The following is a 27,782-nucleotide window of genomic DNA, read 5'->3' as shown; positions in this document are numbered from 1 at the left end:
TCACCATCCCTGAAGATGTTTAAGAAGAGCCTGGATGTGGCATCAGTGCCATGATCTGGGTGACAAGGTGGTGTTGGGTCAAAGGTTGGACTCAATGATCTCAGAGGTCTTTTCCAACCTGATTGATTCTGTGATTCTGTAACTACTGTTGCCTGTTAATTTGAAAGCCTTTTGTTCTGAATTGTTCTGAATAAGCAGGGTGTGTTTGTGATCCTGCTGTAGCAAACGTGGCAGCAATCAAATGGGTGCCATCATCAGGTGTAGAGACCAAAATGCAGACAAGCCCTCAGTTCAGTAACCAGTGGAGTGATTCACTGGGCTTTAGTGCTGAGGTCTGTCTGCTGTTACATGTTTACAGGCTGTGAGTCAGGATATGACAAAAGTCATTTGCATTAGATATTAGAATTTGGGAATGCTCTGATTTTAGACCTCCAAAACTAGGTCCCAAAGAGAAAAAAAAATCAGAGTAGAGAGAGCACTGCTGGTTTGGGCTTCCAGCAAGAGGCCAGAAGGTGGAATTACAGCTACTTCACAGCTCAGTTTGGGGAGAGGGCAAAGAAACCAAGGCTCTAGACCAGCTTTCCAAGCTTTAGTTTTGGAACAATGCCTGTGGTCTGTGGTGAGGTGCCTGCTTGTAGCCTTCTTTGTGGGCAGCAGAAGTGGAACAAAAGCCTAAGAGGGAGTATGTAAAACCTGTTAAGAAATGAGAGTGACTGTGGTTAATGGCAGGAAAGTCACTTCATCAGAGACAGCTGGAGCACCTCACTCGTGCTGCCTTGCTGTGGCAGATGCTTTGGTGTCATTGTGCAATTGTAGAGAGAGAGAAAGCAGTTTATGCACTCAAATGTTTTATTCTCTGGGTAAAACCACATATGGTAGCTGGGGATTGACCTAAAAGGCCAGGTGGTGCCATCCAACTTTCTGTTTGCCCCCCAAAATTCCCAGCCAACATGGTAGTGGCAATGCAGAGTAAAAGGTCTATTGAGCAGGATCATGTAAACAAGTGGTTTAGTACTCAAAAGTTCAATTTAGAGTTTGCTGCAGTCCTCTTTTGAGCCTGCTGCATCCTGAAACTGTGCTGTCAAAGCTGGACATAATAGATAAGCACAGTAATAGCCCAGAAGATGATAAAAAAGGGATGAGATCAAATTCCTTGGTATAAATAACATTTCCTGTAAACCAGAGTTTTGCAAGTCATCATCCCTGTGTATTGGGGAGGGAGGAACCTGGAGGAGAGGCAGGGCAGGAGGAGTCTGCAGTGACTCTGCTCTGACACTCAGCTTTCATGGAGCAATGGTAAATAGAGTCATCAAAGATGAAGATCAACCCTGTCAGCTCATGGATAGTCCAAGCAGGAGGAAAGCTTTCTTTCCAGTAAGGACTGCTAAATGGCATTTTATTATGATGGTGTCTCCATTGTATCCTTGCAGCTGGAGCAGGGTGCTGACAGAATGAACATTTGTGTTGTTCAGGAACTGTTGGATTTTATTGCAGCCAAAGTCCATTTGTCTGTGGATTCCTTTCACTGAGCAGCATGGCCCTAGCTCTCCAGTGGAGCTGGGCCTAGGCAAGGCTTCTGATCACACATTGTGTTTTGGAGCCAGCTGAGAGAGGTCTCTTGGCTGAACCTGGTGTGCAGGGAACTTGTGGGCAGCACAAACAGGGGCAGGGCTTTTCCTACCTGAAGAAAATCTACAGAAACACTACTTTATCTGAAGGTGATAGAAGCTTCAGTCTCAGGGATAGAAACTGTCCTCAACTGAAGCCTCTTGTAGTTTTGTTAGCAATGACTTCAATGAGGCACTTAGGAGAGGGGAATGTGTGCATTCCTGTCTGTGTGCACCCATTAGTGCTGCACTAGAGACTTCCAGGGTGAGTCTGGCTCATCCCCATAGATGTGGTGGGCCAAAGCTGGCCCTGTTGTTTCCCACACCAGAGCCACAAATGTCCTCAGAGTATATTACACAGTCACTGTCACTTCACCGGGGGTCTTGCTCTGTTTATTTTTCCAACTGATTCTTCCTTGTGGCTTATCCAGGCTTAGTGGTGCATCACCCTTCCTTGGAGAAACTAAACAAGAAACGCTTGCCAACATCACAGCTGTGAATTACGATTTTGATGAAGAGTTTTTCAGCAATACCAGTGACCTGGCCAAAGATTTTATTCAGAAGCTTCTGGTGAAAGATACACGGTAAGGAAAAGATCCAGAAAGATCCGTTTGTCCCTCAAGATAAACCTGGTGAAACGTAGCCCGATGAGGTGTGTGCAAAGCTTTCCTTGCAGTTGCATTGCCATTCCAGAGCAAGGCAGGGGGTGCCGCCCCTAGTTAATCACTGCCCCAGAAGCTCTAAGGAACCAAATCTCCTCAGTTAAATTTCATGTTCAGGACTGAATTCTCACCTGAGCCAAGCTGGTACAACAGGGTGTGGCTGAAGGGCTGAAAATGGTGTGCAGAACCTCGAGTTCAGGGTAACTCCCACTCCACTGTTTCAGTCTATTATGAACTACTTACAAGGAGGTGATACCATCCCAGAATATGCCCCCAGTGGTGCCATGCCAGAAAAATCTTTACATGTGCTGATATGGAATTGCTGTAAGTCTCTCTGCAGTCACCCAGAGTTTGTGTGACAGCTCTGCAGATCTTTATTCCCAGTTCAGAGGAACCACAGACTTCCTGCTTTTAACAAAGCTCATGCAGGAGTAGCATCTCCTTCCCTGTAACTTTGTCCTGGAGGGAAGTCAGACCATTGTGGTTCTTTCTAGTGGCTTCAGTGGGGGAGGAAATAGGTATGAGAGAGCTGTTGGTCAAGATTTCTGCAGATCATCAGGCCTCAGAGTGGGGAGAGCTAGCTGGGGTTTGAGAGGTTTGCACAGGTCCTGCAGCCTCTTTTTAGGAAAGGAGAAGTCAGTGATGATACTTGTCCCACATCCCTGTGCAACACTGTGTTTCTTTCTTTGATTCTCAGTGCTCTTAATGTGCTGTTCACCAAACTGCCACAATGCAGGAGGAAGTTAGAACTGATCAAGTTTGATTAGGTTTAAGTATTGCTCTCAGAAATGTTGCTTTCAGGAAACAACAGCTCCTGCAGTGCTGTAATCTCCTGTTCCAAAGGACAGCTTTGGTACAATTACTGCTGTATCAAAGACACACTTGTATCAAAGGTGTACAGCAAGAACTTATTCTAAGCATGTCAGATGAACAAAACAGATATTGTGTTACTTTGTATGGAAGGGTGCACAAAAATACAGGTAGGTTTTGATGAAGAATTAAAATCGTGTGGAGTGAGGCCAGTTACCCACTGCAGTTCAGAACAGTAACTAAACTACACAGAAGCAGCAGGCTCAGGGAGTAACAACCCTGACATTTGAGAGTTGGTCCTGGTATTATCCTGATAAATAATTCATAGGAAACCTGGGAGAAGGGTGGGTCAATGGACTCGTGTACCAGGAATTTCTCATTCAAGTCTGTGGGGGTTTTGTGTTGATGTTTTTCAGGAAGAGGCTTACGATTCAGGAAGCTCTGTCTCATCCCTGGATAACGGTAAGACTGCATAAACAAACATCCTGGTTTTTGCTATGAGCAAAGCAGGGATCATATTCTCACTCTTAGTGGTGTGTTACATGGAAAACTGCCCCCTAAGTGCTTAGTGATCCTGGGTGTTTCAGAGATCTACTGGGAACAAATTGGCTGGGTCTGACTAAATCCCTGGATTTCTGCAAATGACTTCTTTTATCAGCATAACTTTCAAAAAGAGGGTGACCAAGCTCTGATCTTTATTGCACATTACAGCCTCCCAAATTGGACTGGGCTTTGCATTTTTCCATCCTTCTCTATTTGCATGGACACGTGTGTTGGTTTCAGTGCTTTCTTGAACTGAGAGTTGACTGCTAGTCAGTGTGGAAAATGGATTTCTCTCAAGAGATAACTGCTGTGTACCACGTGTGCTGATTTGCTTACATTTTGTGTGTCCATACGTATTTTTCATCATAAACATTGCCTGCTTGTGTGGATAAGTCTCTTATTGAAAATACATTTAGCTAATCTCAGCATGACTAATGAGGATTTTTGAAGTTCAGTTTTTGCTTTGCGTTGCACAAAACGTTAATTGGAGTTTTTCAGGGTTGTTGTTTTTCCTCTCACAAGTATCCACAGCTTGAGACTATTAACTGCTAAAAATTAACATGAAAATAAGTTGCACAGCTGCATTATTTGCTCTTATCACACTGGAATGAACGCACATCACTTGTCACATTTGTTTTTGGGCTCGTGTGTTTGGTGTCTTTTTTCTTTTACTCATATGCATGAAGGCAAGCCTGTGTGAGCAAAGGATCTCCCAACATTGTGGAAGTCCAGGCTGCATCCTCTGTGTGCAGATTTTGAGTGCCTGCCCTGTCTTGTGAACGCTCAGTAACACTGGTTCCTCTGTCCGGTGACTCGCCAGCTGAAAGAAGAAACCAAAGTGCAGGAGCCCAAGAAGGTTGGGAGCAGCCAGCTGAAGACGAAGCGGCTGAGGGAGTACACCATCAAGTGCCACTCGAGCATGCCCCCCAACAACACCTACATCAACTTCGAGCGCTTCGCCCGCGTCGTCGAGGACATTTCGCGCACGGAGCGCGGCTGCGGCACCTTGGCCGCGTCCCGGGACTCCCTGCAGGAGGACGTCGACGCTCTGCTGTCCATCTACAATGAGAAGGAGGCCTGGTACAAAGAGGAGAGCGAGAGCGTGCGGCACAAGCTGTCCCAGCTGAAGTACGAGTGCCGCAAGATCGAGTCCCTGAGGAGGCATTTGCAGGAGGACATCAAGGCCGTGGACACCAGTCTGGCAGGCGTGGCTGGGAAATACACTGGTCTGCAGGGCCAGTATGAATCCCTCAGGCAGGAACTCTCTGAGGAGCTCAAGTGGATACAGGATTTAATGAGCAGTTTTCAGCTGGAAAATGAAGTCTGTGCGAGCAGAAACTTCGACTCTGTTTTCAGCAAAGATGTTAACGAATCACTGATGGAGCTGCTGAACAGATCTCGCTGTGAGGAATTCCTTGCAGGGTTGAATCTTGGTGTAGCAGAATCCCATCAGTGACGCTGAGATCAGGCTAGGGGCAGGGTTTGCTGCCTCTTTCCAGTACACCAGTTTGAAAAGGTCCCAATGTACAGATTCTCCCCAAAAACATCACCTAGAATTAAAGTAGAAGTTCTGAGGTATTGCACAAGGTGCTGACCAAAGCCATAATCTCCCAGTGCTTTGTAGTGTTGAAGGGTTTTTTTCTGTGTGGTTTTTTTTTTTTTTTTTAGAACTTGCAGGAACAAGGTTCTCACAGTGGTATGGACATATCTAAACCTACAGCCTTTTGTATTGCCTATATCATAGTGCATTGTGTATTACAGTTCCTGAAGGTACTAAGTTATCAACTTGGAATAAAGAATAAGTCAGCCTGTACTTACTAGAAGCTGGGTGCCTGGAAACTAATGCAAATCTCATTATAGTACCTTTGGTTGGCTGAAGGAAACAGTGCAGGGAGTCCTACAGACCACATGAGAGAAGTATTTGCAAAGGTTAATAACTCTGTCCTGTAAAACAAAGTAAATGGTGTAGTAATTTAACATTTACTGTGGAAATTCTCTATGAAATTGCTGCCAATGAAGAAAAGGATTACTTTAAAGCCAGTTGTGCAGGGTGAAGTCTTTTACCATCAGAAGTGTTACCTGAATTTTAAACTAAAGGATTCAGTTTTCTGTCCTATACCAAAGAAATCCTATTCCAAAGACACCACTGGGAACTTGTAATGATCAAATAACTGCAATTTTACAGTTCAAATGTTAATATGTGACTGAGAAGTGATATCATAGTCCTCTAGTTTGTTTTCTACAGTGAAGAAGATGACAAACTACAACTAACTTAATCTGTGGTGTGGGATTTGAGACTAGTGCTCTTGCTGTAAAGATTTTTTTTGCCTTAAGTTTTAGAAAGTAAAAGAAAAGTTGACCCAAACTTGAATCCTGCCCTGCTGTCTTGTGTTCAAAGAAGCCATGTGGTCATACTGTATCAACCTGCACAGGTGTTCCATCTCATTTTTGAACGCAGTAAATAGTTATTTATGCAGGGTGCCATTGTTCCCTGCAGGTTAGTCAGAGACTGAAGATGTCAGGCTGCTGTGTGCTGTGGGCATTTGCTGCAAGGTGACTTTGTGCAGCTGCAAGAATCAGTGAGATAGTAGCTGATGTCCATCTAGAGTGGATCTTATATATATAAAGTATGTCTTTCACTGCCCCTCCTCCCTTCTCCTTTTGCAGAGGAGTTAATGACCTAAATAAATGGAATTGTTGTTGTTCCTAACATGATTAAGAAGAATGTTTCCTACATGGCAGCAGGGGGGCCACTGTACTCTGCAGAAATTGGAGGAGAGTATGCTTTTATCTTTTTATCTCAAAGATGTGCAGAGGCTGGTGGGAATTCAGGGCTCTGAAAGCAGTTGTTCAGCTGGGGGACTGTTGCTCCCGTCACTGTGCTGGGAGGAGGATGGAGACTGGATGTGCTCCCTGTGGCCTCCTTCTTGGCACGAGATGTAAAATTCTCAAAAGCTTCCAAGTCCCATGGGTAGCCAGGAGATGACCCTGGCAAGCTGGTGTTGGTGGCTGGGGAGAACTGGGCTCTGTTGTGACAAACAGCACTGAGAGTTTTGTGTGTGTCCATTTTTTATTGTCTCCAGATGCTTCAGTCGTCACTTCTGCAGGTTCCTTTGGTTGGAAGACCCACTGGATGCTATCCAGGGAAACCAGAACACAGGATTTTTTTACGAGGGGGAGAGTTTTAATTCTTAAAATGTAACTTGAAGCCTAGTGAGAGTTCGTATTTGCAGCAAAGCCTCTCAGGAGCGAGTCTGCCCTCCCTCAGCCATGATCTCAGGTCGTTTGTTCACACAGATTTTCTGTATGAACAAATGCACAATGAGAAGGACCATCAAATGGGGCCACTTTGGGTGAGGGTAATGTTGTTGTGACTTGTCCTGGAGGCTGGTTGACACAGTGCTTTTGAGAAGATGTTCTGATGTGAGACAGTGACAAGGTCCCTGCTTTGCAGGGTACATAAATGGAGGGGCATTATACACAGGCTGGGGTAGAGTGAGCTGTTCAGTCAGCCACGGTTCTGCTGTGGAAAGGGCACTGGGACATTTTTCATGGTGACTGTACAGCTGACATTTAGCCAGTGACATTTTTTCCACTTCAAATCGATTCCTGCCAGCCTGTTGCACTGTGCTAGCCACTTGCAGCATGAGGAAATGGTATTTAGTGCTTCACTGTCCTGGTTCTGTTGTGTCAGATGGTGTATCACATCTGAATGTGATGGTTGGCTCCTTGAACTGCTGCTGAGATACTGCACAGCTGCTAAACCTGCGGCAGCTGATGAGAAAAGGGCATTTGTAGTCACAAACATTTTCAATTATGTTGCTGAAAAAGATGTTTAAATTGTCACTGATGTGTCTTCCATTCTCCTTTGGTCCTCTTGCTGCTCCAGGTGCATGGCTTGGCTGCATTCCAGTCCAGTACAAATATTTCTGTTATCCCCTCCTGCATATGCAGATCAGAACAGCTGGAATGGTTGTCACTCCATGAGCTGAGAAGGGTTCATACCTGGTCTTTCCCTTTTCACTTTTGCCAGATCTGGGTTTGAACCCTTCCTCCCCTCAATCTGTTAGATACAGTTCTCTGGTTTATGCAAATTTTGATGTGCTTTTGAAGTGGAATGTGCTTAATTTTCAGAAGGACTGTGTGTCAAGCTTTGTGGAACATCTGTTCCTTAACACCAGACTGAAATCCCCAAATGCTGGGCACATCTGAATTCTGATAGATATTCTTTTTTCTTCCTGTTTGCCATAGCCAGGTATTGCAATTCTTTCCTTACATATTTACTGCCAGGGTATCAATGTCTTGTGCTCTCATACTCTGGGTGTGGTTAAAGGACAAAGCCAGTGTTTTCAGACAGCATGTATCCCTGTCACCAATACCAAATGACAGCCAACTTTTTCCCATGTTACTGTAGTGTTGTCATCCAGAGAAAATGCAGGTGGGGCAGGTGTGCACTGAGAATCAGCTTAGCAGCTTTACTAAGTGAAAGCAATCCTTAGCACCCTCTAGTTTTAGGATTTTTTTCTGAGATCAAAGGAGTCCTGTCCAGGCACAAGGTGGACTGGATTGAATTATTTTTCTTCTGCTTTTCCCTGTATGAACCCACAGCCTCCCCAGCCAGCACTCTTCAGCCAGCTCCAGTGCACGTGGGGAATTGTACATATTTTATGCACCAAAGGGAGCCAGACAATTAAATTGCTCTTTTATCTTCCAGCCCATGGACAAGCAACAGGCTTTGGTTCGGAAATCATCTGTTGTTAACATGGAAAACTTCAAAAGGCAATATGCCAGGAGGCGGTGGAAGGTACGGCGGGGAGCCTTCAACCCTCCTCACGTGGGGCCTCCCAAACCCGGTGGGATCAGAGGGCAGGACAGGGCTTGAGTGAAAAATTGCAGCAGGCAGCAGATAATGAGGTGTTTGGATGTGTCTGTGTGGACATGTGTGGTCAAACTGCCCCTCTTCCCTCTCTCCACAGCTTTCCTACCGCATCGTCTCGCTGTGCAACCACTTGTCCCGTTCCCTGGTGAAAAGGGTCCTGATGCAGGAGGAGAGTTTGGTAGGTGCATTTCCTAAAGGGGGAGAGGAGAAGAACCAGCTTTCCTGTGCAGTGGTTTTTGCTGTCCTTACCTGGATGCACAGCCCAACAGGACGGCAGCGGTTTGGAGTGGGAACCCTGATGGGACCGTGGCATCCTCTGTGTGTCTTTAATGGGCTGTGCCTGGTGTTACTGTGACAGCAATGTTGTGCAGGGAGAGCTGGTGACTCCATAAACCTTTGAGATGCTGCCCACATTTACTGTGTAAAGGAGCAGCAGCTGATGTTCGGATCCCATGGCAGTGCCCCTGCTGGCTGAGATATGAGCAGTCCTGGAGGGAACTTGCTGCTGCTCTTGTGCCCAGCTGTGTGTGATGGAGGGTGGGGGACCCCAGAAGCGCCTGTGACCTTCTGGAATGCAGCTGTGAGGGTCCTGTTGGCTCTGCTTTCCTCCACAGATGATGCACTGATGATATCAGAGCACCATGTGGAGCAGTGTGGTATCTCATTTACGTGCCTGAGACATTGTGGCCTTTCTGTTTCAGAGGGACTGTGAGAGTGACAGTGAGGATCTTTCCCAAAGAGAAGTTCCTCCTCAGAGGAGAAGCAGCATATCCTAATGTGAAGAGAATTCCATGGGCAGGAGACACAGGAGACTTCCATCCCTGCTGAAGCAAGCAGCCCTGAGTCACTGGTGTGATGCTTCTTGCTTCTCAAACAGCACCAACAGCTGGGTGATGGTATTAAATGTCTACTGAGCATCTTGGAAAACTGGGAAGCGAGATTCCCAGGGAAATGCCACAGCACAAGCACCAGTTGGAGTGCTTTGAGTGTTTCAGTGATACTTCAATCTGTTTGTGATGTTGGCTGCACTCAGGGTGTTGGATTTCTACTGATATTCCTTTCCTGCAGAATAATTCCTGTCCTGCACAGTGGTGAAGACTTTGTGCATTATTACTGTTTCAGTCAGGGAAATTGTTAGTGAGTTGTCAGGACATTTTGTAATGCAGTTTTGGTGTTTGTTAATAGCATGGATATGTGATGGCAGATCTCTGCCAGGGTTTGTTAGCTGTGTGCAGGGCTCTGTCACTGAGGAGAAAATCCTGATATCATTGCACATCTTTGATTTTGGCAACAGTTCTGCACTGCAACAAGGACTGTGCTCTGGCTGAGGACTAACACAACCAGTTGTGAGTACAACTAGTTGGGGCCACTGAGAGGATGACACAGGCCAAGGCAATTTTTGGATGAGAAAGAGAAAAAATGCTGTAGTGATTTACATGCACCCAAATCCAATGTTTTTACAGGATGATGGCAGGATATTCACCAAAACAGGGCCTTTAAGAACCCCAGGTATTTGAAGAAATAGTCTCTGTTGGACTTTGTTATTGTTGTCAATGTTATTTATTGTCAGCAAATTGGAGATGGGTTAACACCTATTTGTGCAGGAGCTATTTACATTTAACCCAGACAGCAAACATCTGCTTTTTATTCAGGGGGTTGTATCCAAAATTGAGGAAGTGAGCACTTTGATACTGATGTAACATCTTTGCACTGGGAAGTTGCATCATTTTAACTATTATTAGTTTCTAAGCCAGTATTGTTCAATTGGTACCAAAAAATGTGTATAGAATAGGTTATTTTTTTTCATTGAATGTGTTTGTTGTTAGAAATTCATATTTATTTTGCCATTTAATAAATTAAAAATCAGAAAGCCTATTAGAAACAACTATAGATGGACAAGGAAACTGGTTTTGTTTGGCTTTATGTTGGTCACTTCTAGGCTGAGGTTTTAGAGCAGAAGGTGTGAACTGGTGTTGAAAACTAGTGTCAGGTGGTTTCCAGTTTCTAAGAAATAAATAAAAACATGCTACTTTTATTTATAACTTGGTATCCCTGCTTAGGTAGTGACTAAAATGCAGTTGATAAGAAAGTATTTCTGTGAAAGGAAGGGAATGTAGGAGAAGCATTGGAGAAGGGAGGCAGAAAGGAGGATTTGATGGAAGAAGCATAAAATGAAGGAGGTGGTGGGAGGAAAAAAAGCAGTGGGGAGGAAGGAGTGTGAGAGGGACACATAGGGAGTGAAGGTGATCCTGGACTGGGAAGGTTGAAGGAAGGGAAAGAGAATGTGGGTGCAGGAATTGTGGAAGCAGGAGAGTGGATGTTTCTGCCAGTATGGCACTGCATTTTGCTACTATTTATTTAATTTCCTTTTATTTCATGTCTTGTGCTGCCACTTAGCCTGTGACATGTGCCTGCTCAAGGGATAAGGGGCAGTGCATGGGCTTCTCTTCACATTTAAGAGATGTATTTATGAGCTTTCTGTGTAATTCTTGAGGCAGAGCCCTCAAAAAGTGCTGTGTTAAGAGGGAGCAATAACAGGAAAACCTGTTGTTTCAGTGTGTCCTGGTTTCAGCTGGGATAGAGTTGATTTTATTGTTAGTAGCTGGTCTGTGTTTTGGGTTCAGCAGGAGGGTATGTTGATCACACTGATGTTTTAGGGGTTGTTCTGTAGTGTTTCCCCAAGTGAAGGACTTTGCAGTTTCCCAGGCTCTGCCAGTGAGGAGCTGCACAAGAACCTGGGAGTGAGCATGGCCAGGACAGCTGACCTCAATGGTCACATTCCAAAGGGACATTCCAGACCATGGAATGGTGCTCCATGTATGAGCTGGGGGAGCTGGCTGGGGCACAGTCACTGCTCAGGCTGGGCCGGGCGTGAGCAGTTGTACTGGCATCACTTGTCTTCCTTGGGTGTTACTGCTCTCTCTTTTCCTTTTCATTATTGTTAATTATTGTTATTATTATTATTATATTTTGCTTTAGCTCAATGATAAAACTGTTCTTATCTCAAAGTAACCCACGAGGTTTAATTCCCAGGACGGGGTCAGTGAGTGAGTGGCTGTATTGGGGCCTCGTTGCTGGTTGGGGTTAAACCACAACCCGGTGTCTGGAGGGCACCTCTCACAAAGAGAACACTACAAATATAAAACCTGTCCAGCAAATTTTGCCTCCTGCTTTCCCTGGGATGTGGAAAATCGAGTAAACTCCAAGCCAGTGGTGTTTTTCTGAATTTCTGGAGTTTCAGAAGCACCTTCCGTTCCCAAATTAGAGATTGTGGGATGTGTAGGTAAATTGCACTTCTGCAAATGAAGCCCTGGTTAAAACAGCTGTTGGGTTTGGGTCAGGGCTGTGCTCTCATGGAGGTGAGGTCACTGTTCTCATGTGAAATCCTGGCAACTACTGAGCCAGATGGGGAGTAGGGGAAGGCCAGACAGGGCAGTGCAGGGCCGTGTGAAGCCATAAGCTCTGCCTTATTATTTGTACATTAATAAAAGATGTAAAGAGGTGTTTTAACAAAGCCAGGAGAGGCAGCTCAGGATGTTCAGTCTCCATGATCTCTGTGCCCAGGTGAGGTGAGGACAGGCCCCCGGCACCTCCTCTGTGCCCGTGTTGGTGTCATTCTTTACCATTGCTGGTGTTTGAGGAACAAGCTACAGGTTCTTTTTATTAAGGGACTAAAGAAAAAGAAAGGCATGGGAGGGAGGGGAAATGCAGAAACTTCATTAAAACAATTTATGTTCCAGAATTTGCTTTGGTGGGTGAGAAAAATCTATTTTCTGTGTACTATTTTTGAGTAGTAGGGAACCTGGAGAAAAATGAGGTGATAGTCTGAGGGAGGGGGGGAGAACAAACAGCCTCTAAGTATTTTTATTAAAATATTAATATTTTTATTCTCACTTTAGTGCTGATTTTTTTTTTTAATCTACATGTATTTTTATGAAGAGAAATACCGATTATTTTTTTGTGTGCCTGGTGGGAAATAGTACAGACTGTCAAAAATAACCAGAGATATTTGTTACTGCGATTTGCTAATAAAATTTTGCGAAGCAGGACGAGCGTCTGCGTGTCTGTCTGTGTGTCCGTCTGTCCACACGAGCTGCCGTGTGGGCCCGGGCGCAGTGAGGGGGGTCGGTCCCCGAATTCTGGGAGGGAGGGAGGGAGGGAGGGAAGCGGGAGCTGCCCCGGGAAGCGGCCGCGAGAGGGAGCGGGGTCCGGGCCCGTTCGTCCCGTTCCTCCCGGCGGGGACACCCCGGGAGCTGATGCTCCCTCCCGGGATCGGGGAGGGGTCACGGGGGCTCCCGGGAAGCACAAGGGAGGGGATGGGACGGGAGGGACCGCGGGGGAGCCGCCGGCCGGCCCCGACACTTCGTGTGGCTCGTAGGTGTGCTGAGGTGAGAGGGAAGGTCCGCTGGACCCTCCTCAGCCCCGGCGTCCCCACCCCGCCCGCTGTCCCTTGGCAGGGAGTGAGGCCTGGCCACTTCGGCCCCACTGCTGCCCTCACCGCTGCTCAGTGCTGTCCGAACTCCGTTTACTTTTGTTTGCTCCTTTTTTCTAATACGTGCATGTTCCTACACACATTTATATGTAGCTCAGGGAAGCTGTATGTGCAGAGGTGTATTATATATTTAACAGTGTTGGGTTGAGAATCAAAGAGAACTCAGAGGCATTTCTTTTACCTCTCTCTTTTCTGTATGGTCACTGTGACTGGCTGACATTCTCTGTGTTTTTCACTTAAATGTGTGCTCTGTCTTCACATAAACCTCAAACCTAACCAACCTCAGGGGTAGGCAGCACATTATTTTCAGGGTGTTCCAGTGAGAGGAGTCACAAGTTCAAGTGGCCCAGGTGCACCTGATGGCAGGGAACCATCACCTGGAGATGATCACGAGCCTGGACCCTTTTGTCTGGCAGGAATCTTTGTCTGTCTGCCATTTTGGCAGGCGAAGTGGCAGATGCAGCACAGGGCTGAAAAAAGCAAACAACAGCCCTTCTCCCCAGCAAAGAAAACCTGCAATCTTTGGCTCTCTGGTGCACTTGCTGGGCCAGACCAAAGGTGCCAGGACAGAAAGGTCTTGCTGCCCAGGGAGTGCCCAGGCTGGCCCAGCAAGTGCACCAGAGAGACAAAGGTTGCAGGCTTTATTTGGTGGGGATAAGGGCTGTTTGATTTTTTCAGCCCTGCACTCCAACTGCCAGTCCCACTGCAAAAATGGTGCACAGACGAAGATTCCTGCCAGACCAAAGATGCCACGACAGAAAGCTCTTGCTGCCAAATCTTCATTTGTATCCATTTTGGGGAGGTGGGACCGGCTATTTCAGCGCAGGGCTGAACAAAGGGGAAGAGCAGCCCTTTGCCCCAGGACAGAAAGCCTGTGAGCTTTGGCTTTGAGGTGCAGTTGGTGGGGCAGCCTGGGCACTCCGTGGGCAGCAAGAGCTTTCTCTGGAGGCAGGTTTTCCCTGGGAGGAATCTTCATTTGTATTGCTTTTGGGGGGGGGGGCGGCAATTGCAGTGCAGGGCTGAACAAAGGGTACAGCAGCCCTTTGCCCCAGGACAGAAAGCCTGTGAGCTTTGGCTTTGAGGTGCAGTTCGTGGCGCAGCCTGGGCACTCCGTGGGCAGTCAGAGCTTTCTGTGGTGGCAGCTTTTCCCTGGGAGGAATCTTCATTTGTATCGGTTTTGTGGAGGTGGGACCGGCTATTTCCGCGCGGGGCTGATCAAGGGGGAAGAGCCCATTCCCTACCAATGCATGGCCCCCCATTGCTCTTGGATCAAATAAATGTTCTGGACCCGTGGGAACACGTGTGCCCTGTGTCCACACGAGAGCAGCAACTGGCAGAAGACATCTGCTGCCAGAACTTGTCTTGGCTGCTCCTTCAGTGGGGTGGCACCTTAATCAGAGATACAGAAGAGGTTTGCATCCCAGAGTTCCCCCTACCCCCTTCACTTCTCCCCAGTGCCCTGGATATCAGCTGGGAGTCGCAGTCAGACACGGAGCAACTGGAGCACTGAACATCAGACTGGACAGCTTTTATTTTGCAGAATACAATAAAAAAGTCCAAATAACACAAGGAAACTTGACAAGATCTTTGAGCAATCTAATCTTAATGCGAAAGTCAGCAATGGATGGTGATTTGGTGCTGCAGGTCATCACTTCCACGCAAAAATCAATCCCACAAAGGATTCCTGCTTCTGCCTTCTGATAGCTGCTGAGCAGGGCCACCAATTGCTCCAGCTGCTGCTCCCAACAGCCCCCTGCAAGAGCACAGACATCAGTGCCCACTGGCTTTGGCTGCCCTGTGGCAGAGAAGTGCCCCGGGGACACAGCTGTGTGGGGCAGGAGAGGGGCACCAGCCCTGCCAGGACTGGGGGCGGTGGCAGGTCTCCTTGGGCGAGGACTGGCCAGAGCTGCTGATTTTGGTGCAGCCCCGGGCAATGGGGTGGGAGCAGCATTGGTGCCCTTGCCCCTACATTCAGCAGGGCCACCAGCCAGCACTTCTCCCAAGGAGCCCGTTCCAGCTTGTGTGGAGGCCCCGTGGCCTTCCCGCTGCGGCTGCCTTGGCAGCCGAGGGGGCTCCTTCTGCTGCCGTGGACAGGTACAGCAGGGGAGGGTTTGCTTAGTTTTTGAGCTGTGCCTAAAGTGCGTGTCCAGCTGTCTTAGATACTTTGGAGAACGGACTCCTTCTGACCTGGGGCAGGTTGGCCGGGCTGGGGGAGTCCCCAGGGCACGTGGCAGTGTGTCACCGGGCCCTTTGTGACACGTGAGGACATAGTACTGGTGGTGAGGTGGCCACACCTCAGTGCTCCTCGGAGCGTGCGACGGGAGGACGGGACGGAGCGGTGCTGTGCGGAGCCCCCGTGCAGCCAACTCGTTCCTTTCTGACCGGAGCGTTTTGGTGGATTTTCTGTCGTGCAAGTGTCCTCGAGGCCGGACCGCGGGACTTGGTGACACGGAGCTTTTGTGAGGTGTCCCCAATCCCTGCGGCAGCTGCCCTCAAGGCCGCACTGCAGGACTTGCAAACCCATACTGTTTGGTTGGCTTTTCTCTCGTTCGGGTGCCCTCGAGGCCAGACCACAGGATTGGTGACCCGGAAATTTTCCGAGGCGTCTCCAGTCCCGGCGGCAGGTGCCCTCGAGGTCATTCTCTGGGACTCTGTGTCCCGGAGCTTTTCCCTGGTGTCTCCATTCCCTGCAGCAGGTGCCCTCGAGACCCGACTGTAGGATGGCGGAGAGACGCTTCAGCCTGTGCAGGTTTCTCAGGGGGAAGAAAAAGAAGGAAGGCCCTGGGCCTGCCCCAGCACAGCAGCCTGAAGAGGCAGAGCAGCCTCAGCCCCTGCAGGAGGGTGAGTGGCACAGCTGGGCCACAGAGCTGGAGCCTGCAGCCAGATGGGGCTCTTCCCATCCCATTCCGTGTGGACATGGCCAGGGAAAGGGAGGGGGTAGGAGGGCCTGGGGCTGATCCCCCGGCAGCTCCATGCACTGGACATCCCAGGGCTGGCCCTGCCTGTGGAGCACAGGGGTGGGCTGTGTTCTCTGGCCTCTCCTGCAGCCCCTCAGCTCTGACCATGCTCACTCTTTGCCAGATCCCGGCCGGGACTGGACACAAGAACAGGACCGTGCCCGTGGACGCTTCCGCAGGGCAGCACAGGTACCTGCAGCCACGGCCCCCTGGGCTGGGCCTGCTGTCCCTGCTCTGCCTGGCACCGCTGGCGGAGCTCTCCATGGCACATCCCTCTCTTCCCTGCCCTTCGTTCTCCTGCAGGCTTGTCTGACATCCCTGGCCATTCGGCGTAGAAAGACCAGGATCACACCAGCTGAGGTCCTGGCACAGCCTGACCCCACGCCGAGTGAGCACAAGGCACACCCTGAAGTCGGCACCGCGTCGACTGACGGCACAGCAAACTGTGACAGCGCGGTGACCGATGACGGGACAAACTCCAACACGGCGCTGCCTGAGCTCAGCACGGAGGCTGACGGGGCAACGACTGAGGGCATGGCAGACACTGAGAGCACACCCGTTCAGTGCCTGCCCGATGCTCCCAGTCGGGACGTTCTTGGGGACGGAGCTGTCTCTGCTCAAGTAAGCAGCCTGCGGGCAGGGATTGTGTGGGCCCTCCAACTGGTCTGCTGGGCCCCCTCAGCCTTTGAGACCAGCAGAGTGTGGTGGGATGGGAAGCACTTCTCGGGGGACAGTGGGCAAGTTGCTCCTTCTGGCTGCCCTCCACATGCCCCCTCCAGGCCAGAGAGTGGGACTTAGTGAACTGGAGCTTTTCCAAGGCATCTCAGTCCCTGTGGCAGGTGCCCTCAAGGCCAGACCATGGGACTTGATGGGCTGGAATGTTCCCAAGTCTTCTGTTGCAGGAGCCTTCAAGGCACGACTGAAGAACTTGTTGACCCAGAGCTTTTCCATGCCATGTCTCCTGCAGGAAGCCATGGAGCCAGACAGAGGCATGGAGCAGAGACCTCCCAGCGTGCCCAAGCAGGCCTGGGTAAAGGAGGATAAGGAGGAAGGCCCTGGTGTTGCCCCAGCACAGCAACCTGAAGAGGCAGAGCAGTCCCAGTCCCTGCAGGAGGGTGAGTGGCACAGCTGAGCCACAGGGCTGGTGGCTGCAGCTGGCTGGGCCTCAGCCCATCCCATTCCGTGTGGACATGGCCAGACAAAGGGAGGGGGTAGGAGGGCCTGGGGCTGATCCCTGGCAGCTCCATGCACTGGACATCCCGGGGCTGGCCCTGCCTGTGGAGCGCAGGGCTGGGCTGTGCTCTCTGGCCTCTCCTGCAGCCCCTCAGCTCTGACCGTGCTCACTCTTTGCCACATCCAGGACGGGAGCAGACACAGGAGCAGGACCGCGCCCGTGGACACTTCCGCAGGGCAGCCCAGGTACCTGCAGCCACGGCCCCCTGGGCTGGGCCTGCTGTCCCTGCTCAGCCTGGCACCGCTGGCAGAGCTCTCCATGGCACATCCCTGTCTTCCCTGCTCTCCATTTTCTTGCAGGCCTTTCTGACATTTTTGGGTATTCGGCGTAGAAAGACCAGGATCACACCAGCTGAGGTCCTGGCACAGCCTGACCCCACGCCGAGTGAGCACAAGGCACACCCTGAAGTCGGCACCGCGTCGACTGACGGCACAGCAAACTGTGACAGCGCGGTGACCGATGACGGGACAAACTCCAACACGGCACTGCCTGAGCTCACCATGGAGGCTGACGGGGCAATGACTGAGGGCATGGCAGACACTGAGAGCACACCCGTTCAGTGCCTGCCCGATGCTCCCAGTCGGGACGTTCTTGGGGACGGAGCTGTCTCTGCTCAAGTAAGCAGCCTGCGGGCAGGGATTGTGTGGGCCCTCCAACTGGTCTGCTGGGCCCCCTCAGCCTTTGAGACCAGCAGAGTGTGGTGGGATGGGAAGCACTTCTCGGGGGAAACTGGGCAAATTGCTCCCTCTGGCAGCTCTCCCATGTGCCCCCTCCAGGCCAGAGATTGGGACTTGGTGAACTGGAGCACTTCCAAGGCATCTCAGTCCCTGTGGCAGGTGCCCTCAAGGCCAGACCATGGGACTTGATGGGCCTGAGAGTTCCCAAGTCTTCTGTTGCAGGAGCCTTCAGGGCACAAATGCAGGGTTTGGTGACCCAGAGCATTTCTGTGCTGTCTCTCCTCAGGAAGCCACGGAGCCAGACAGAGACATGGAGCAGAGACCTCCCAGTGTTTCCCAGGTGGCCTGGGTGAAGGAGGAGGAGGAGGAAGGCCCTGGTGTTGCCCCGGCAGAGCAGCCTGAAGAGGTGGAGCAGCCCCAGCCCCAGCAGGAGGGTGAGTGGCACAGCCAGGCCACAGGACTGGTGGCTGCAGCCAGATGGGGCTCTTCCCATCCCATTCCATGTGGATATGGCCAGGGAAAGGGAGGGGGGAAGAGGGCCGGGGCTGATCCCTGGCAGCTCCATGCAGTGGGCATCCTGGGACTGGCCCTGCCTGTGGGCTGGGCTGTGTTCTCTGACATCTGCAGCCCCTCAGCTCTGACTGTGCTCACTCTTTGCCAGATCCAGGCCAGGAGAGCTGTGCAGACACCGACAGTAGGCCTGCTCAGAGCAGGAATGATGGTCCCCCTCCAGAGGTTTCTGAGGAGAACGGTGTCTCTGATGCAAAGCAAGTAAGCAGCCTGTGGCCAGGGCTCAAGCCCCCAGGGATGGTGTGGCCCCTCTAGCCAGCTCCCTTGGGCCTCCTCAGCCTTTGAGGCCAGCACAGTGTGGTGGGAAGGGAAGCACTTGTCAGGGAAGCTGGGCAAGTTGGCAGCTCTCCCCCATGCCTCCTCCAGGTGCCAGCCTTAGTCAGGAACGTGCACCAGAGACTGGCAGCCAGTGCTACTCCAGAAGAGAAGCTGCTGGCGGAGTTTCTGAGGGTGACTGAGGCACACCCTGCTGATGCTGTGGTGACCCTCCTGCACTGTGCCCCATCATGTGACAGGTACAGGGCGTTCCTGCCTTCGGGGCTCGGGGCTCACCAGCCTTCAGAGCACATCACCCTGTCCATCCCGTCCCACGTGGTCAGCCAGAGGGATGGAGAGTTCCAGGACCTCCTGGCCCCTCTGTTTCCCAGCCCTGCCATATCAGCCCCGATCCTGCTGCCATGGTCCCTCCCTGCTCCTCAAGGCACTTTGGCCAGCACCCCCCTGACACAGAACTCTGGCCCCGCAGAGCTGCTGCCATCATGTGGAGGACCATCACCTCATCAGGAAGGACAGTGGGAAAGGTGCTGCCAGAGTTGCTCTGTGTGATGGAGAACTGGCCAATGCACAGCATGTCCACCTCTGACGGGGACGAAACAGATGTCTTTGCCCTGGCTGTGAGTTCATGGGAAGGGCTTTTGCTCACCCCCAGGTCACCTCTCTGGTGGCTCTCCATCCTCCCCCAGCACTGCATCTCCCTGCCTCAGGCGCTGGGCTGGAAATGTAGGTTAGGGGCAGGTTCAGGGGCACCAGGCCAGGTGCTCCCCCTGCATCCTCCTTGGCATCTCCCTGCCACGCTCAGGCCCTGCCACATGGACATCTGGGCACTGAGAGCTGTGTCCGGGTGGTTTATCTTTTGCAGGCAACCAGGGTGATCTGGGAGATTCTGCAGATGTTCCGGTTCACGGAGTCATTGACAGAGTACTCCCCCCATCTCCTCGTGGCTCTGCTCTTCCAAGTTCTCATCAGCACAGAGCAGATGCCAGAGGAGGTCGACACCTTCTGGAGGGGATGCTGGCAGCAACACGATCTTCCCACTGAGCCCAACAGGTGCTCCATCCCAGTCCTCCCCTGCCTTCTGTGCCCTTGGGGCTGCTCAGGGCTCCCAGCATGACCCGGGCTTTGCTCTGCACACAGGTTTGCAGTGCTGACTGTGAAGGCTCTGCTTTGCCACCTGGAGTGTGAGGAAGTTGTGGTTTCAATGGAACGCAAGCGCGGCTGGGACACGCTCCTCAGCCCTGACACCTACCACTACGCAGTGGGTCTGCTGGCCAGGTGAGACCCCCTTGTCCCTGCTGCCCCTGTCATTTCTGCCTGTGCATGGGGCACCCCACACAGTGGTTGTGGGCCAGAGGGCCTTGTCACTGAGGGATGGCTGAGCAGAGTGGCAAAGGCTGGGAGAGGTGGGTGCACAGGAGGAGCTGCCTCCCAGGGTGCCCTTGTCCTGGGGAAAAACCAGCCCTCTGTGAGTCCATCCCAGGAGAGGTTGGCCCACCAGGCTCAGGGTCAATGGGTGCCTTTTTCCCTCTGGTAGGGAGATGCACGGTGTCTCCAGCCCCTTGTGTTCCCGCATCACACTCCACCTGCTGGAGCTGCTGAGCAGGGAGGAGCCCCACTTGGAGCTCCTCACCATGGCATTCCTTGTGGAGGTGAGCCTGATGGCGAGCGCTGCCTGGCCGAGCTGCCTTCACCTCTCTGCCCTCTTGGAGGGCCCAGCCAGCCCTGTGTGGGTCTGGGCTCCTGCCAGCTGGGCACCCCGTCACTGCTCTGTGCCTTTCAGGTCCTGGACGGGCTGGACATGAGTGACTGGGGAGACAACATTCTGCAGAGCCTTTCAAGGCACCTCAGGAGCGAGTGCCCAGAGAGGCGTCGCCTGGCGCTCCGAGGCGTCCTGGTGCTCAGCCAGGATCCCGTGATGGTGAGAAGGGGCAGTTGGCTGAAGCTGTGCTGGAATCCTGGGGCTGGGGAACGCAGTCACTTGGGCTTGGCTGGGCTTTGGGAGCTGTGGCAGCTGCTGCCAGCTCTGCTGCCTCCCTGTTCAGCTGCCCCAGTCCCTCAGGAAAGGCCTTTGGCCTCCGGGCCCCGCGGCAGCACGAGGGGCTGCCCCACCAGAGAGGGGTAGGGGCTGCAGCCATTCATGGATTCACAGCACAGCACTGCGTTCCTCACAGGCTGATGGTGTGCAGAGCCTGACACAGAGCCTCCTGGAGCTACTGTGGGATGCAGACGGAGAGCTGACCTGGATGGTCCTCTCTGTATTCATCAATGAAGTCCAGGACAGAGGCATCCCAATCTCCACTCCCACTGCCCTGGATCTGGCTGAGGCACTCCAGACACTCTTTGGCTACGTAAGGCTCTGTGCCCCCCACCCCAGGCGCTGGGTGCTACCAGGAAACTGTAGCCTGTGGATTTGCAGGCCTGTGCCCCAGTGGGCCTGGAGCAGCCGGTGCTGAGGTCTTTTCCTCTTCCTTTCCATCAGGACAACATCCACGTGCAGCTGCTCTCCATTCACCTCTTCCGAAGGGTGTTGAAGTTGGTAGTGGAGGAGGGAAAACAACCCCTGCAGACGCACGTGATCCAGAGCCTGCTGCCACTCTTCTTCCTCTCGCATGATGAGAACGAGCGCCTGGCAGATGTGAGGACTTTCTGGACTCTGGTGTCCCCGTGGGAGGGGGCCAGGCTGCCTCCTGCCCTGGCACCTCCTGGGCCCCAGCCTCCTACTGGTCTTGGTGCGGGGACATGGGTCCTGTGCCCTGGGCCGTGGTGCCATGTTCTGGTCTCTGTTGCTCTGCAGGCCTCTTGGGAAGTGCTGATTCGTGCACTCAGGTTCCTGAAGAGAAGGGATCTCAAGAACCTGCTGGAGGCGGACAAGCCATGGCGGTTCTGCAACTGCCTGGTAAGGGTGGTCAGGAAGGCCCAGCCCCAGGCTAGGCCAGCCCCCATTCCCCGATGCCCAGAGTGCGGGGCCGGCACTGTGCCCCTGCCCACTGCTGCAGCTGCCCATGGGACAGCAGCCTGCGCCCCACCCGCTGCTGCCTTGCCTGGGGCGTGCGGGCTCCTCTGCAGGCTGCTCTGCCCCCGAGCCAGGCTGCCATGGAGCCCCGGCCCAGCTGGGCTGTGGGGCAGGGCGGCCCCGCGGCTGCCGGGGAGCAGCCAGCCCTCTGCTCCCTCCAGAGCCGGCCCCTGCGGCTGCTGCCCGGGCCTCAGGGCTGTGCGGGCAGGGGAGGCCAGTGCTGGGCGCAGGCAGCGCCCGGCCAAGGGGCAGAGCCCCAGCCAACCCTTCCCTGCCGCTCTCTGCAGGTGGAAAGCGAGAAGAAACGAGTGGTGGAGTTCATGTGCCAGGCCCTGCCACACCTGGAGAGCCCACAGGAGCCCCTGCGAGAGGCGGCCCTCAGGTTCATTGGTGAGCCACAAGGTCCCTCCCGCCCCACTGCAGCTCGGCCCCAGCCCCGGCTGCTGCAGCGGCAGCAGGATGGGCCCGGGGATGTGCTGGGGAGCCCCGAGTGCCCTGGTGGCTGCCGCCCTGTGCCAGCCCAGCCCTGGGGCGTCCTGAGGCGGGAAGGCCCCGGGCTCAGCCCTGCCAGGGCAGGAGGGTGCGTGGCCGGGCCGGCAGCGCCGCCGGGGGGGAGCTGTGCCGCTGGGGCCCTGACAGGGTCTGTGTTCCCAGGGATCGCCGCCAAGTACCTGAGAAAGGGGCAGGAGGAGGACGAGCTCATCACAGAGGTCATCACTGACAGTGAGTGTGGGCAGTGGGCTGTCAGCAGGGGCTGGCGGGAGGACCACAGAGCCTGGGCAGGGAGTTGCAATCCTGCCCCAACTGTGCCGGGTTCTGCTCCCTGCATGGACAGAGCAGAGAGAGATTCCAGGGGCACGGGGGGATTGGTGGCCAGCACCTTCTGGCTGATCCCGTTGGCCCTGCTCCCTCCTGGCCACAGCAAGAGCTGGGTGGGATGGCTCTGCCAGGAGGGGCTCCTCGGGTCCCTGCAGATGCTGGCTCTGATCTTGGCTCCGGTCTTTTCTCTTCCAGCCATTCAAGGCATGACTGCTGACAGCCCTGCCATCTCAAAGCGGGCAGCTGAAACCTTGAAAATCATCAAGGATGTCCACAAATCTAAACCTAAACCAACACCGAAATCTAAATCCACCAGGTTCCGGTAGCCTCCATTCCTCTCTGTTCCAGCCCTGAGAGGAATGACTGATGACCTCAGACTCGCCATTGCAGGCCTGGCCATTCCAAACTGTACATGCTAAGGGCTGTACAAACAGCTCCCTGCTCCAGACTCCAGCAGCTCCAAGAGGAAAATGCCTCTGAAGAGGAAAATGCCTCTTTTCTGCAAGGATGGCCTTTTACACCAGTGTGGGAATATCAAATATATCTATACATCTTATGAAACACAGAGGCCCAGCAAGTTTTTTCATGCCTGGTGTCCACAAAGGGGAAGAGGGGAAAAAGGGCCCTTGTGCTCAGCAACACTTGCCCAGGTGTGCAGCGGGGAAGGGAAAGTGCCCAAAAGGCCCTTGGCCTTGGGGGGTTCTGTTGGAGCCTCAACACTTCCAGCAGAGCGGGTGGGCAGAGCCTGGAGCTGTGGGGCTCCCTGAGAAGCTGGTCCTGGGAGGTGGCCACAGGCCCTGTGCCAGCCGGGAAGCAGCATCTGTGGCCTGCCCATGTGTTGCTGTCTGGCTTGCTGAGGGCTGGCAGGTGCCTCCTGAGCCAGCTCCCGTGGAGCTCCTTCAGGGCTGCGCCACTGCCGGGCTGGTTGTGGGGGCTGGGGGAGAGCCTGAGGGGACGGGGCACTGGGAGATAATAAAGGGCTGAGGTGCTGCAGAGGACCTGCTGGGACAAGGGAGTGGGAAGCCCTGAGGGGAAATCGTGAGGGGATGGAAGGCAGGAGCGGCAATTTCAGCGCAGGGCTCTGAAAAGCAAACAACAGCCCTTTCCCCCAGGAAAGAAACCCTAAAACCTTTGGGTTTCAGGTGCAGTTGGTGGGCCAGCCTGGGCACTCCATGGGCAGCAAGAGCTTTCTGTCCTGGCATCTTTAGCGTGGGAGGAATCTTCATCCATATGGAATTCTGGCAATTGGACAGCCTAACCCTGACCAAATCCGTAACCCTATCCCTAACCCTAACCCTAAACCGAACCATTACCCAAACCCTAAACTCTAAACCTAACCCTAACTAACCCTAAAACAAACTGTAACTCTAAACATAACCCTGTCCCTAACTCTAACCCTGATCATAATCGTAACTAACTCTAAACCTCACCCTAAACTTAACCCTAATTCAAAATCCTAACCCTAATCCTAACCCTAACCCTAACGACTGCCCTTCCACCCAGGAAAGAAAGCCCTGACCCTCCATCTCTCGAGTGCAGTTGGTGTGCCACTCTCAGCACTCTGTGGGCAGCAAGAGCTTTCGGTGGTGGCCCCTTTTGTCTGGCAGGAATCTTCATCTGTATGGAATACTGAGAGTCAGGCTGGCAGTTTGAGCGCAGGGCTGAAAAAAGCAAACAAGAGCCCTTATCCCCAGCAAAGAAAGCCTGGAACCTTCAGCTTTCAGGTGCAGTTGGTGGGCCAACTTGGGCACTTGGTGGGCAGCAAGAGCTTTCTGGTGTGGCACCTTTTGTCTGGAAGGAATCTTCATCCATCTGGAATTTTGGGAATCGGGCTGACAGGTGCAGTGCAGGGCTGAAAAAAGCAAACAACAGCCCTTATCCCCAGCAAAGAAAGCCTGCAACCTTTGGCTTTCTGGTGCAGTTGTTTGGCCAGCGTGGGCACTCCGTGGGCAGCAAGAGCTTTCTGTCCTGGCACCTTTTATCTGGGAGCAATATTCGTCCATGTGGAATTTTGGGAGTCGGGCTGGCAGTTTCAGCACAGGACTGAAAAAAGCGAACAACAGCCCTTATAAATTTGATTTTAGCTGAAATGCAGATCAGGTCTCGTGTTTCTGACCTGCCCAGCTGGGAGCCCTCAGCACCAGGGCAGTGAGCAAAGCAACCTCCACATCCCTGAGCCATGTGGCAACAGGACCTCTTGTGGCTGTGTTGAGTGAAAGCCTCGGCCATCCCCAGAGCAGCAGGTTGGTGCCTGATCCCAGGTGACAGTCCAGGGCAGCCTCCAGAGACAGCCACTCCCCCACAGCTCAGTCCAGCACGGAAGGAAAGGAGACTTGGAGAGGAGTCACGCTTCAGGTGTGCAGCTTCTGTTCTGTGAGTCACCGAGGGCCCTTTAATAATGATGGAATTCTTTTTCTGTCATGTTTAGAATGATTTGAGAGCCACGACAAGGGGCTGAAAAGCAGCTGAAAAGGTTTATTTATTTATTTTTAATGGTGCTGAAAAACACCTCCAGCTGTTCAGCTTAACCCGGTGTAGTAGGTCCCTGCTCTTCAGCCTCTGTCTCATGGGATTTTAATGCCCTTCAGAGGGCAGGCACCTTGTTGGATGTGCTAATTAATAACTGTAGAATCACACCAGGGGTTTTGAACTTTAACACATCTCCAAGTTGCTGTTTTGTTTTAGTTGGAAGGGTTTTAGAGCCTCCCAAACACGGGTGGGATGCAGCTGAGGTGGCACAGACTGCACAGCACGGACTAAGTGCTGGAGATAGGCTTTATCAGTGAGATCCATATGTTCAGAGGGAAAATCTGCCAGCTTACACTGTCCATAAGGTACTGTGGGGAAAAAAAGAGTGAGGCAGTTTTCATGAAAATGAAAAGTTTGGTTTTGCAGCATAAGTGCCAAGGAGGCAGAAAATACAAGTTCAGTGGTTATGTTCCACTTAGGAATGTACAGTCTGGGGCAGATGGGGCAGGGGAGGCAGGGCCTGAATCACTTGAGAAACAGCAGTGACCCTCTGTAGGAATATCTGGAAGGAAAAGGCCTCTGAAGAAAGTCTCTGAGGAACAGAGTGAAGATAAATGTGCCTGGACACTTCTCTACATTGTCCAAGAAGGAGGAAGTTTTCAAGACCATGTGGGTTCCTTTCTTACTGTCTCACTTTTGCAGCAGATTTCTTGCCTTGTTCTCCTTACCCCAAACTGTACTTCCACTCAGCTTTTTCATCTCAAGGAGCACCAGCTGTTTATTTCTTTAAAAAGCCACTCTGGGAGAATTCCAGATGTCCATTCTGTTTGTCTGGAAAATCAAGAGGCTACGGGCTGCTAGAAATGGGACTGAGAATTTTTTCCCATTGCTGATGGTGAACACAACACTTACTCTTTTTAATGGCTTTGGCTCCACTGAGTAAAGCAAAACCTAATGGGCTGTTCAGATGGGTTTCACTTTTGAGAAGTTCAGGTCACAGAAAGCTCCATGGGCCAAAGAAAGGTGTGGGGCAACCCAGGCTGTTTCACCACTGGCCCACCTGCCTTGGGTTACAAGTGTCTGTGCAAGCAGTTCATGTGCAGTGTTAAAGGCAGACCCAGCAGGGTGTTCTCACACCACTCAACGTTTGCTGTTAGAAAACTCTTCTGTTAACAAAAGAGGGCAATAAAAGCCTCTCCTGTCAACTTTAACCTGAAATGAAAACACAGCAGCGCCCGAGTGTGACAAAAATGGCAATGCTGCCTGCCAGTTTGGGGGATGACCTTCAATGCCTTTGGGGACAGGCTCTTCCTGACCAAACCTGCACTGGCAGCCTGCAATGCCTCAGCTCCGAGCAATTTTTGTAATTAAAATTAATTAAAGTGCTTACAACCTGCTGTGATCTGAAGTGCCTGTCTGTCTCCCTCCCTTTGTTGCTGTTGTTACTGCTCACATGCGAGGGGATGCCTGGTCTTTAACAAACTGCAGGATCTGCAGGAGCTTTGGAAGCCCGTGACAGAGCAATGTTAATTTGGGAGACACAGCTGAATTTTCGAAAGGAAAGTAAGTGACTGACCTGTCCTAGTTAGTGCTTTTGCTGACACTGGAGCTTCTCAGAAAACATGCTGAAAATCAGAGGGCTGAGTTTTGGGAGGTTGCTGATGGCTGTGCAGGACTCGGTTCATTGTATATCACTGAATCAGCTTCATGCCTTTGTTTGGAGTGGTGATTATCAGGGTGGCACCTTCTTTGCCCCCTAAAAGGATATGAAATGGACAATACACTGAAGGGGAAGCAGCTGACAAGGTATTACCTACCTGCAAGGTGTTATTTACCTGCAAGTGGCACATAAACACCCTCCTGAGGCTGTGAGGGATGTCACGGTTCCTTCTCCTTCTGTCACCACTTCTGCAAAACGTAGCCTGGCAGAGACACACTGAGTGATAAAACTCTTATCACTCCAGAGGGCACTGACAGGAGTCTTCCAGCTCTGGGGCTTTCAGTTCCACCAGATAACAGGACTTTGGGGGAATCTTTTGGGCTCCAGGAGGGCGACTGAACAGTCCCCACAGGGCTTGGGCTGTTCTTGACCCTGCACCCACATATCAGGGAACTCCTGTGAAAAGAATTAGATTCTCTCCCACTCCCTAGTGCAAGAATCAGGGAAAATCCCTCCTCTGAGGCTGTGGTAAACAACTTCTCCTCATGAAAAAAAGTTGTGTTATGTGGGACCTTCCAGAGCAGGTAGTCTGAGATCTCTGCTCCTGTCTCCTGCTTGAGCATCCAGTGAGCTCAGTGAGGCTCTCCTGGCAAGCTGAGAGAACACATGGCCCCAAATGACTGTAAATCAATCTGATTCCAGTTCCCTCCACTGCTCTTGAGCAACACAGGTGGTACTGACTCGAGTAAATACACCTCACGTGGCAACACCACACATCATGCTGCGATGACACCTGTGCCAAGGCCTCAGAGGGGTTCTAAGGGGTGCTTCCCCCATTGAATCTCAGCACCTGAATTTAAGGCTGACAAAGCAGTTGACAAAATTAACCAAATCCAAAAGTTGTTAGGCAGTTTAACTAAGCTGTTGGAGGGTAAATAATATTAAGAGGTAGCTGAAATCTTCTTTCTCTTGGCCTTGGTTACTACCAGTGTCTTTCTCAGCCTACTTTGAAAGTAATTAAACCTACCCAGTATAGGTTTGGTGCAGTAATTAAGGGAAATAAATCATCTGCTTGTGAACCAAAATGTGCAAATTGCTCAGTTTAAAGCAAAAA

The 27,782-nt window shown here is 51.9% G+C and overlaps 2 protein-coding genes and 1 long non-coding RNA gene across 8 annotated transcripts in view; 2 read left to right on the top strand and 1 right to left on the bottom strand.

The window, feature by feature from the left end:
• DAPK2 (death associated protein kinase 2) overlaps positions 1-12,550 on the top strand; it is a 42,133-nt gene extending 29,583 nt beyond the window's left edge. For 3 of the 4 annotated variants that reach the window (XM_051770525.1, XM_051770523.1, XM_051770522.1), the window contains 3 exons: positions 2,039-2,191; positions 3,496-3,541; positions 4,443-5,993. In XM_051770525.1, the coding sequence (XP_051626485.1) occupies positions 2,039-2,191; positions 3,496-3,541; positions 4,443-5,078 (835 nt within the window). In that variant the 3' untranslated portion in view covers positions 5,079-5,993. Of the gene's footprint in view, positions 1-2,038; positions 2,192-3,495; positions 3,542-4,442; positions 5,994-8,336; positions 8,427-8,598; positions 8,680-9,202 lie in introns of those variants that run through there. The other variant, XM_051770524.1, reaches the window with a different exon arrangement.
• A 2,516-nt stretch (positions 12,551-15,066) lies between these two features.
• LOC127462109 (maestro heat-like repeat-containing protein family member 6) lies at positions 15,067-23,100 on the top strand. Of its 3 annotated transcripts, XM_051770503.1 has the most exons (18): positions 15,067-15,457; positions 15,596-15,834; positions 16,075-16,139; positions 16,254-16,571; positions 16,918-17,065; positions 18,523-18,632; positions 18,798-18,946; positions 19,177-19,324; positions 19,570-19,757; positions 19,845-19,982; positions 20,242-20,356; positions 20,488-20,625; positions 20,879-21,055; positions 21,187-21,342; positions 21,502-21,603; positions 22,008-22,110; positions 22,375-22,443; positions 22,735-23,100. In XM_051770503.1, exons 2-18 carry the CDS (start codon positions 15,714-15,716, stop codon positions 22,863-22,865), a joined length of 2,376 nt encoding a protein of 791 aa, XP_051626463.1. In that variant the 5' UTR covers positions 15,067-15,457; positions 15,596-15,713; the 3' UTR covers positions 22,866-23,100. The 3 variants fall into 3 exon arrangements, with proteins under 3 accessions (XP_051626463.1, XP_051626462.1, XP_051626461.1); XM_051770502.1 differs by lacking the exons at positions 16,254-16,571; positions 16,918-17,065 and adding exons at positions 17,484-17,801; positions 18,148-18,295 and having other exon boundaries at positions 15,067-15,834; XM_051770501.1 differs by lacking the exon at positions 16,918-17,065 and adding an exon at positions 18,148-18,295 and having other exon boundaries at positions 15,067-15,834.
• A 1,961-nt stretch (positions 23,101-25,061) lies between these two features.
• LOC127462141 (uncharacterized) lies at positions 25,062-27,329 on the bottom strand. Its single transcript, XR_007900307.1, has 3 exons — positions 26,844-27,329; positions 26,585-26,764; positions 25,062-25,376 (listed from the first exon to the last, which is right to left on the bottom strand). It is a non-coding gene; the product is annotated as an uncharacterized LOC127462141 (long non-coding RNA).
• Positions 27,330-27,782: the final 453 nt, after the last annotated feature.

The sequence above is a fragment of the Manacus candei genome, unplaced genomic scaffold, assembly GCF_025592945.1.
Source record: "Manacus candei isolate 608988 ecotype Guabito, Panama unplaced genomic scaffold, ASM2559294v1 h1tg000119l, whole genome shotgun sequence".
In the NCBI taxonomy this organism is placed as follows: Eukaryota; Metazoa; Chordata; class Aves; order Passeriformes; family Pipridae; genus Manacus; species Manacus candei.
The sequence above is the reverse complement of the archived record's forward strand: the minus strand, read 5'-3'. Positions and strand labels throughout refer to the sequence as shown.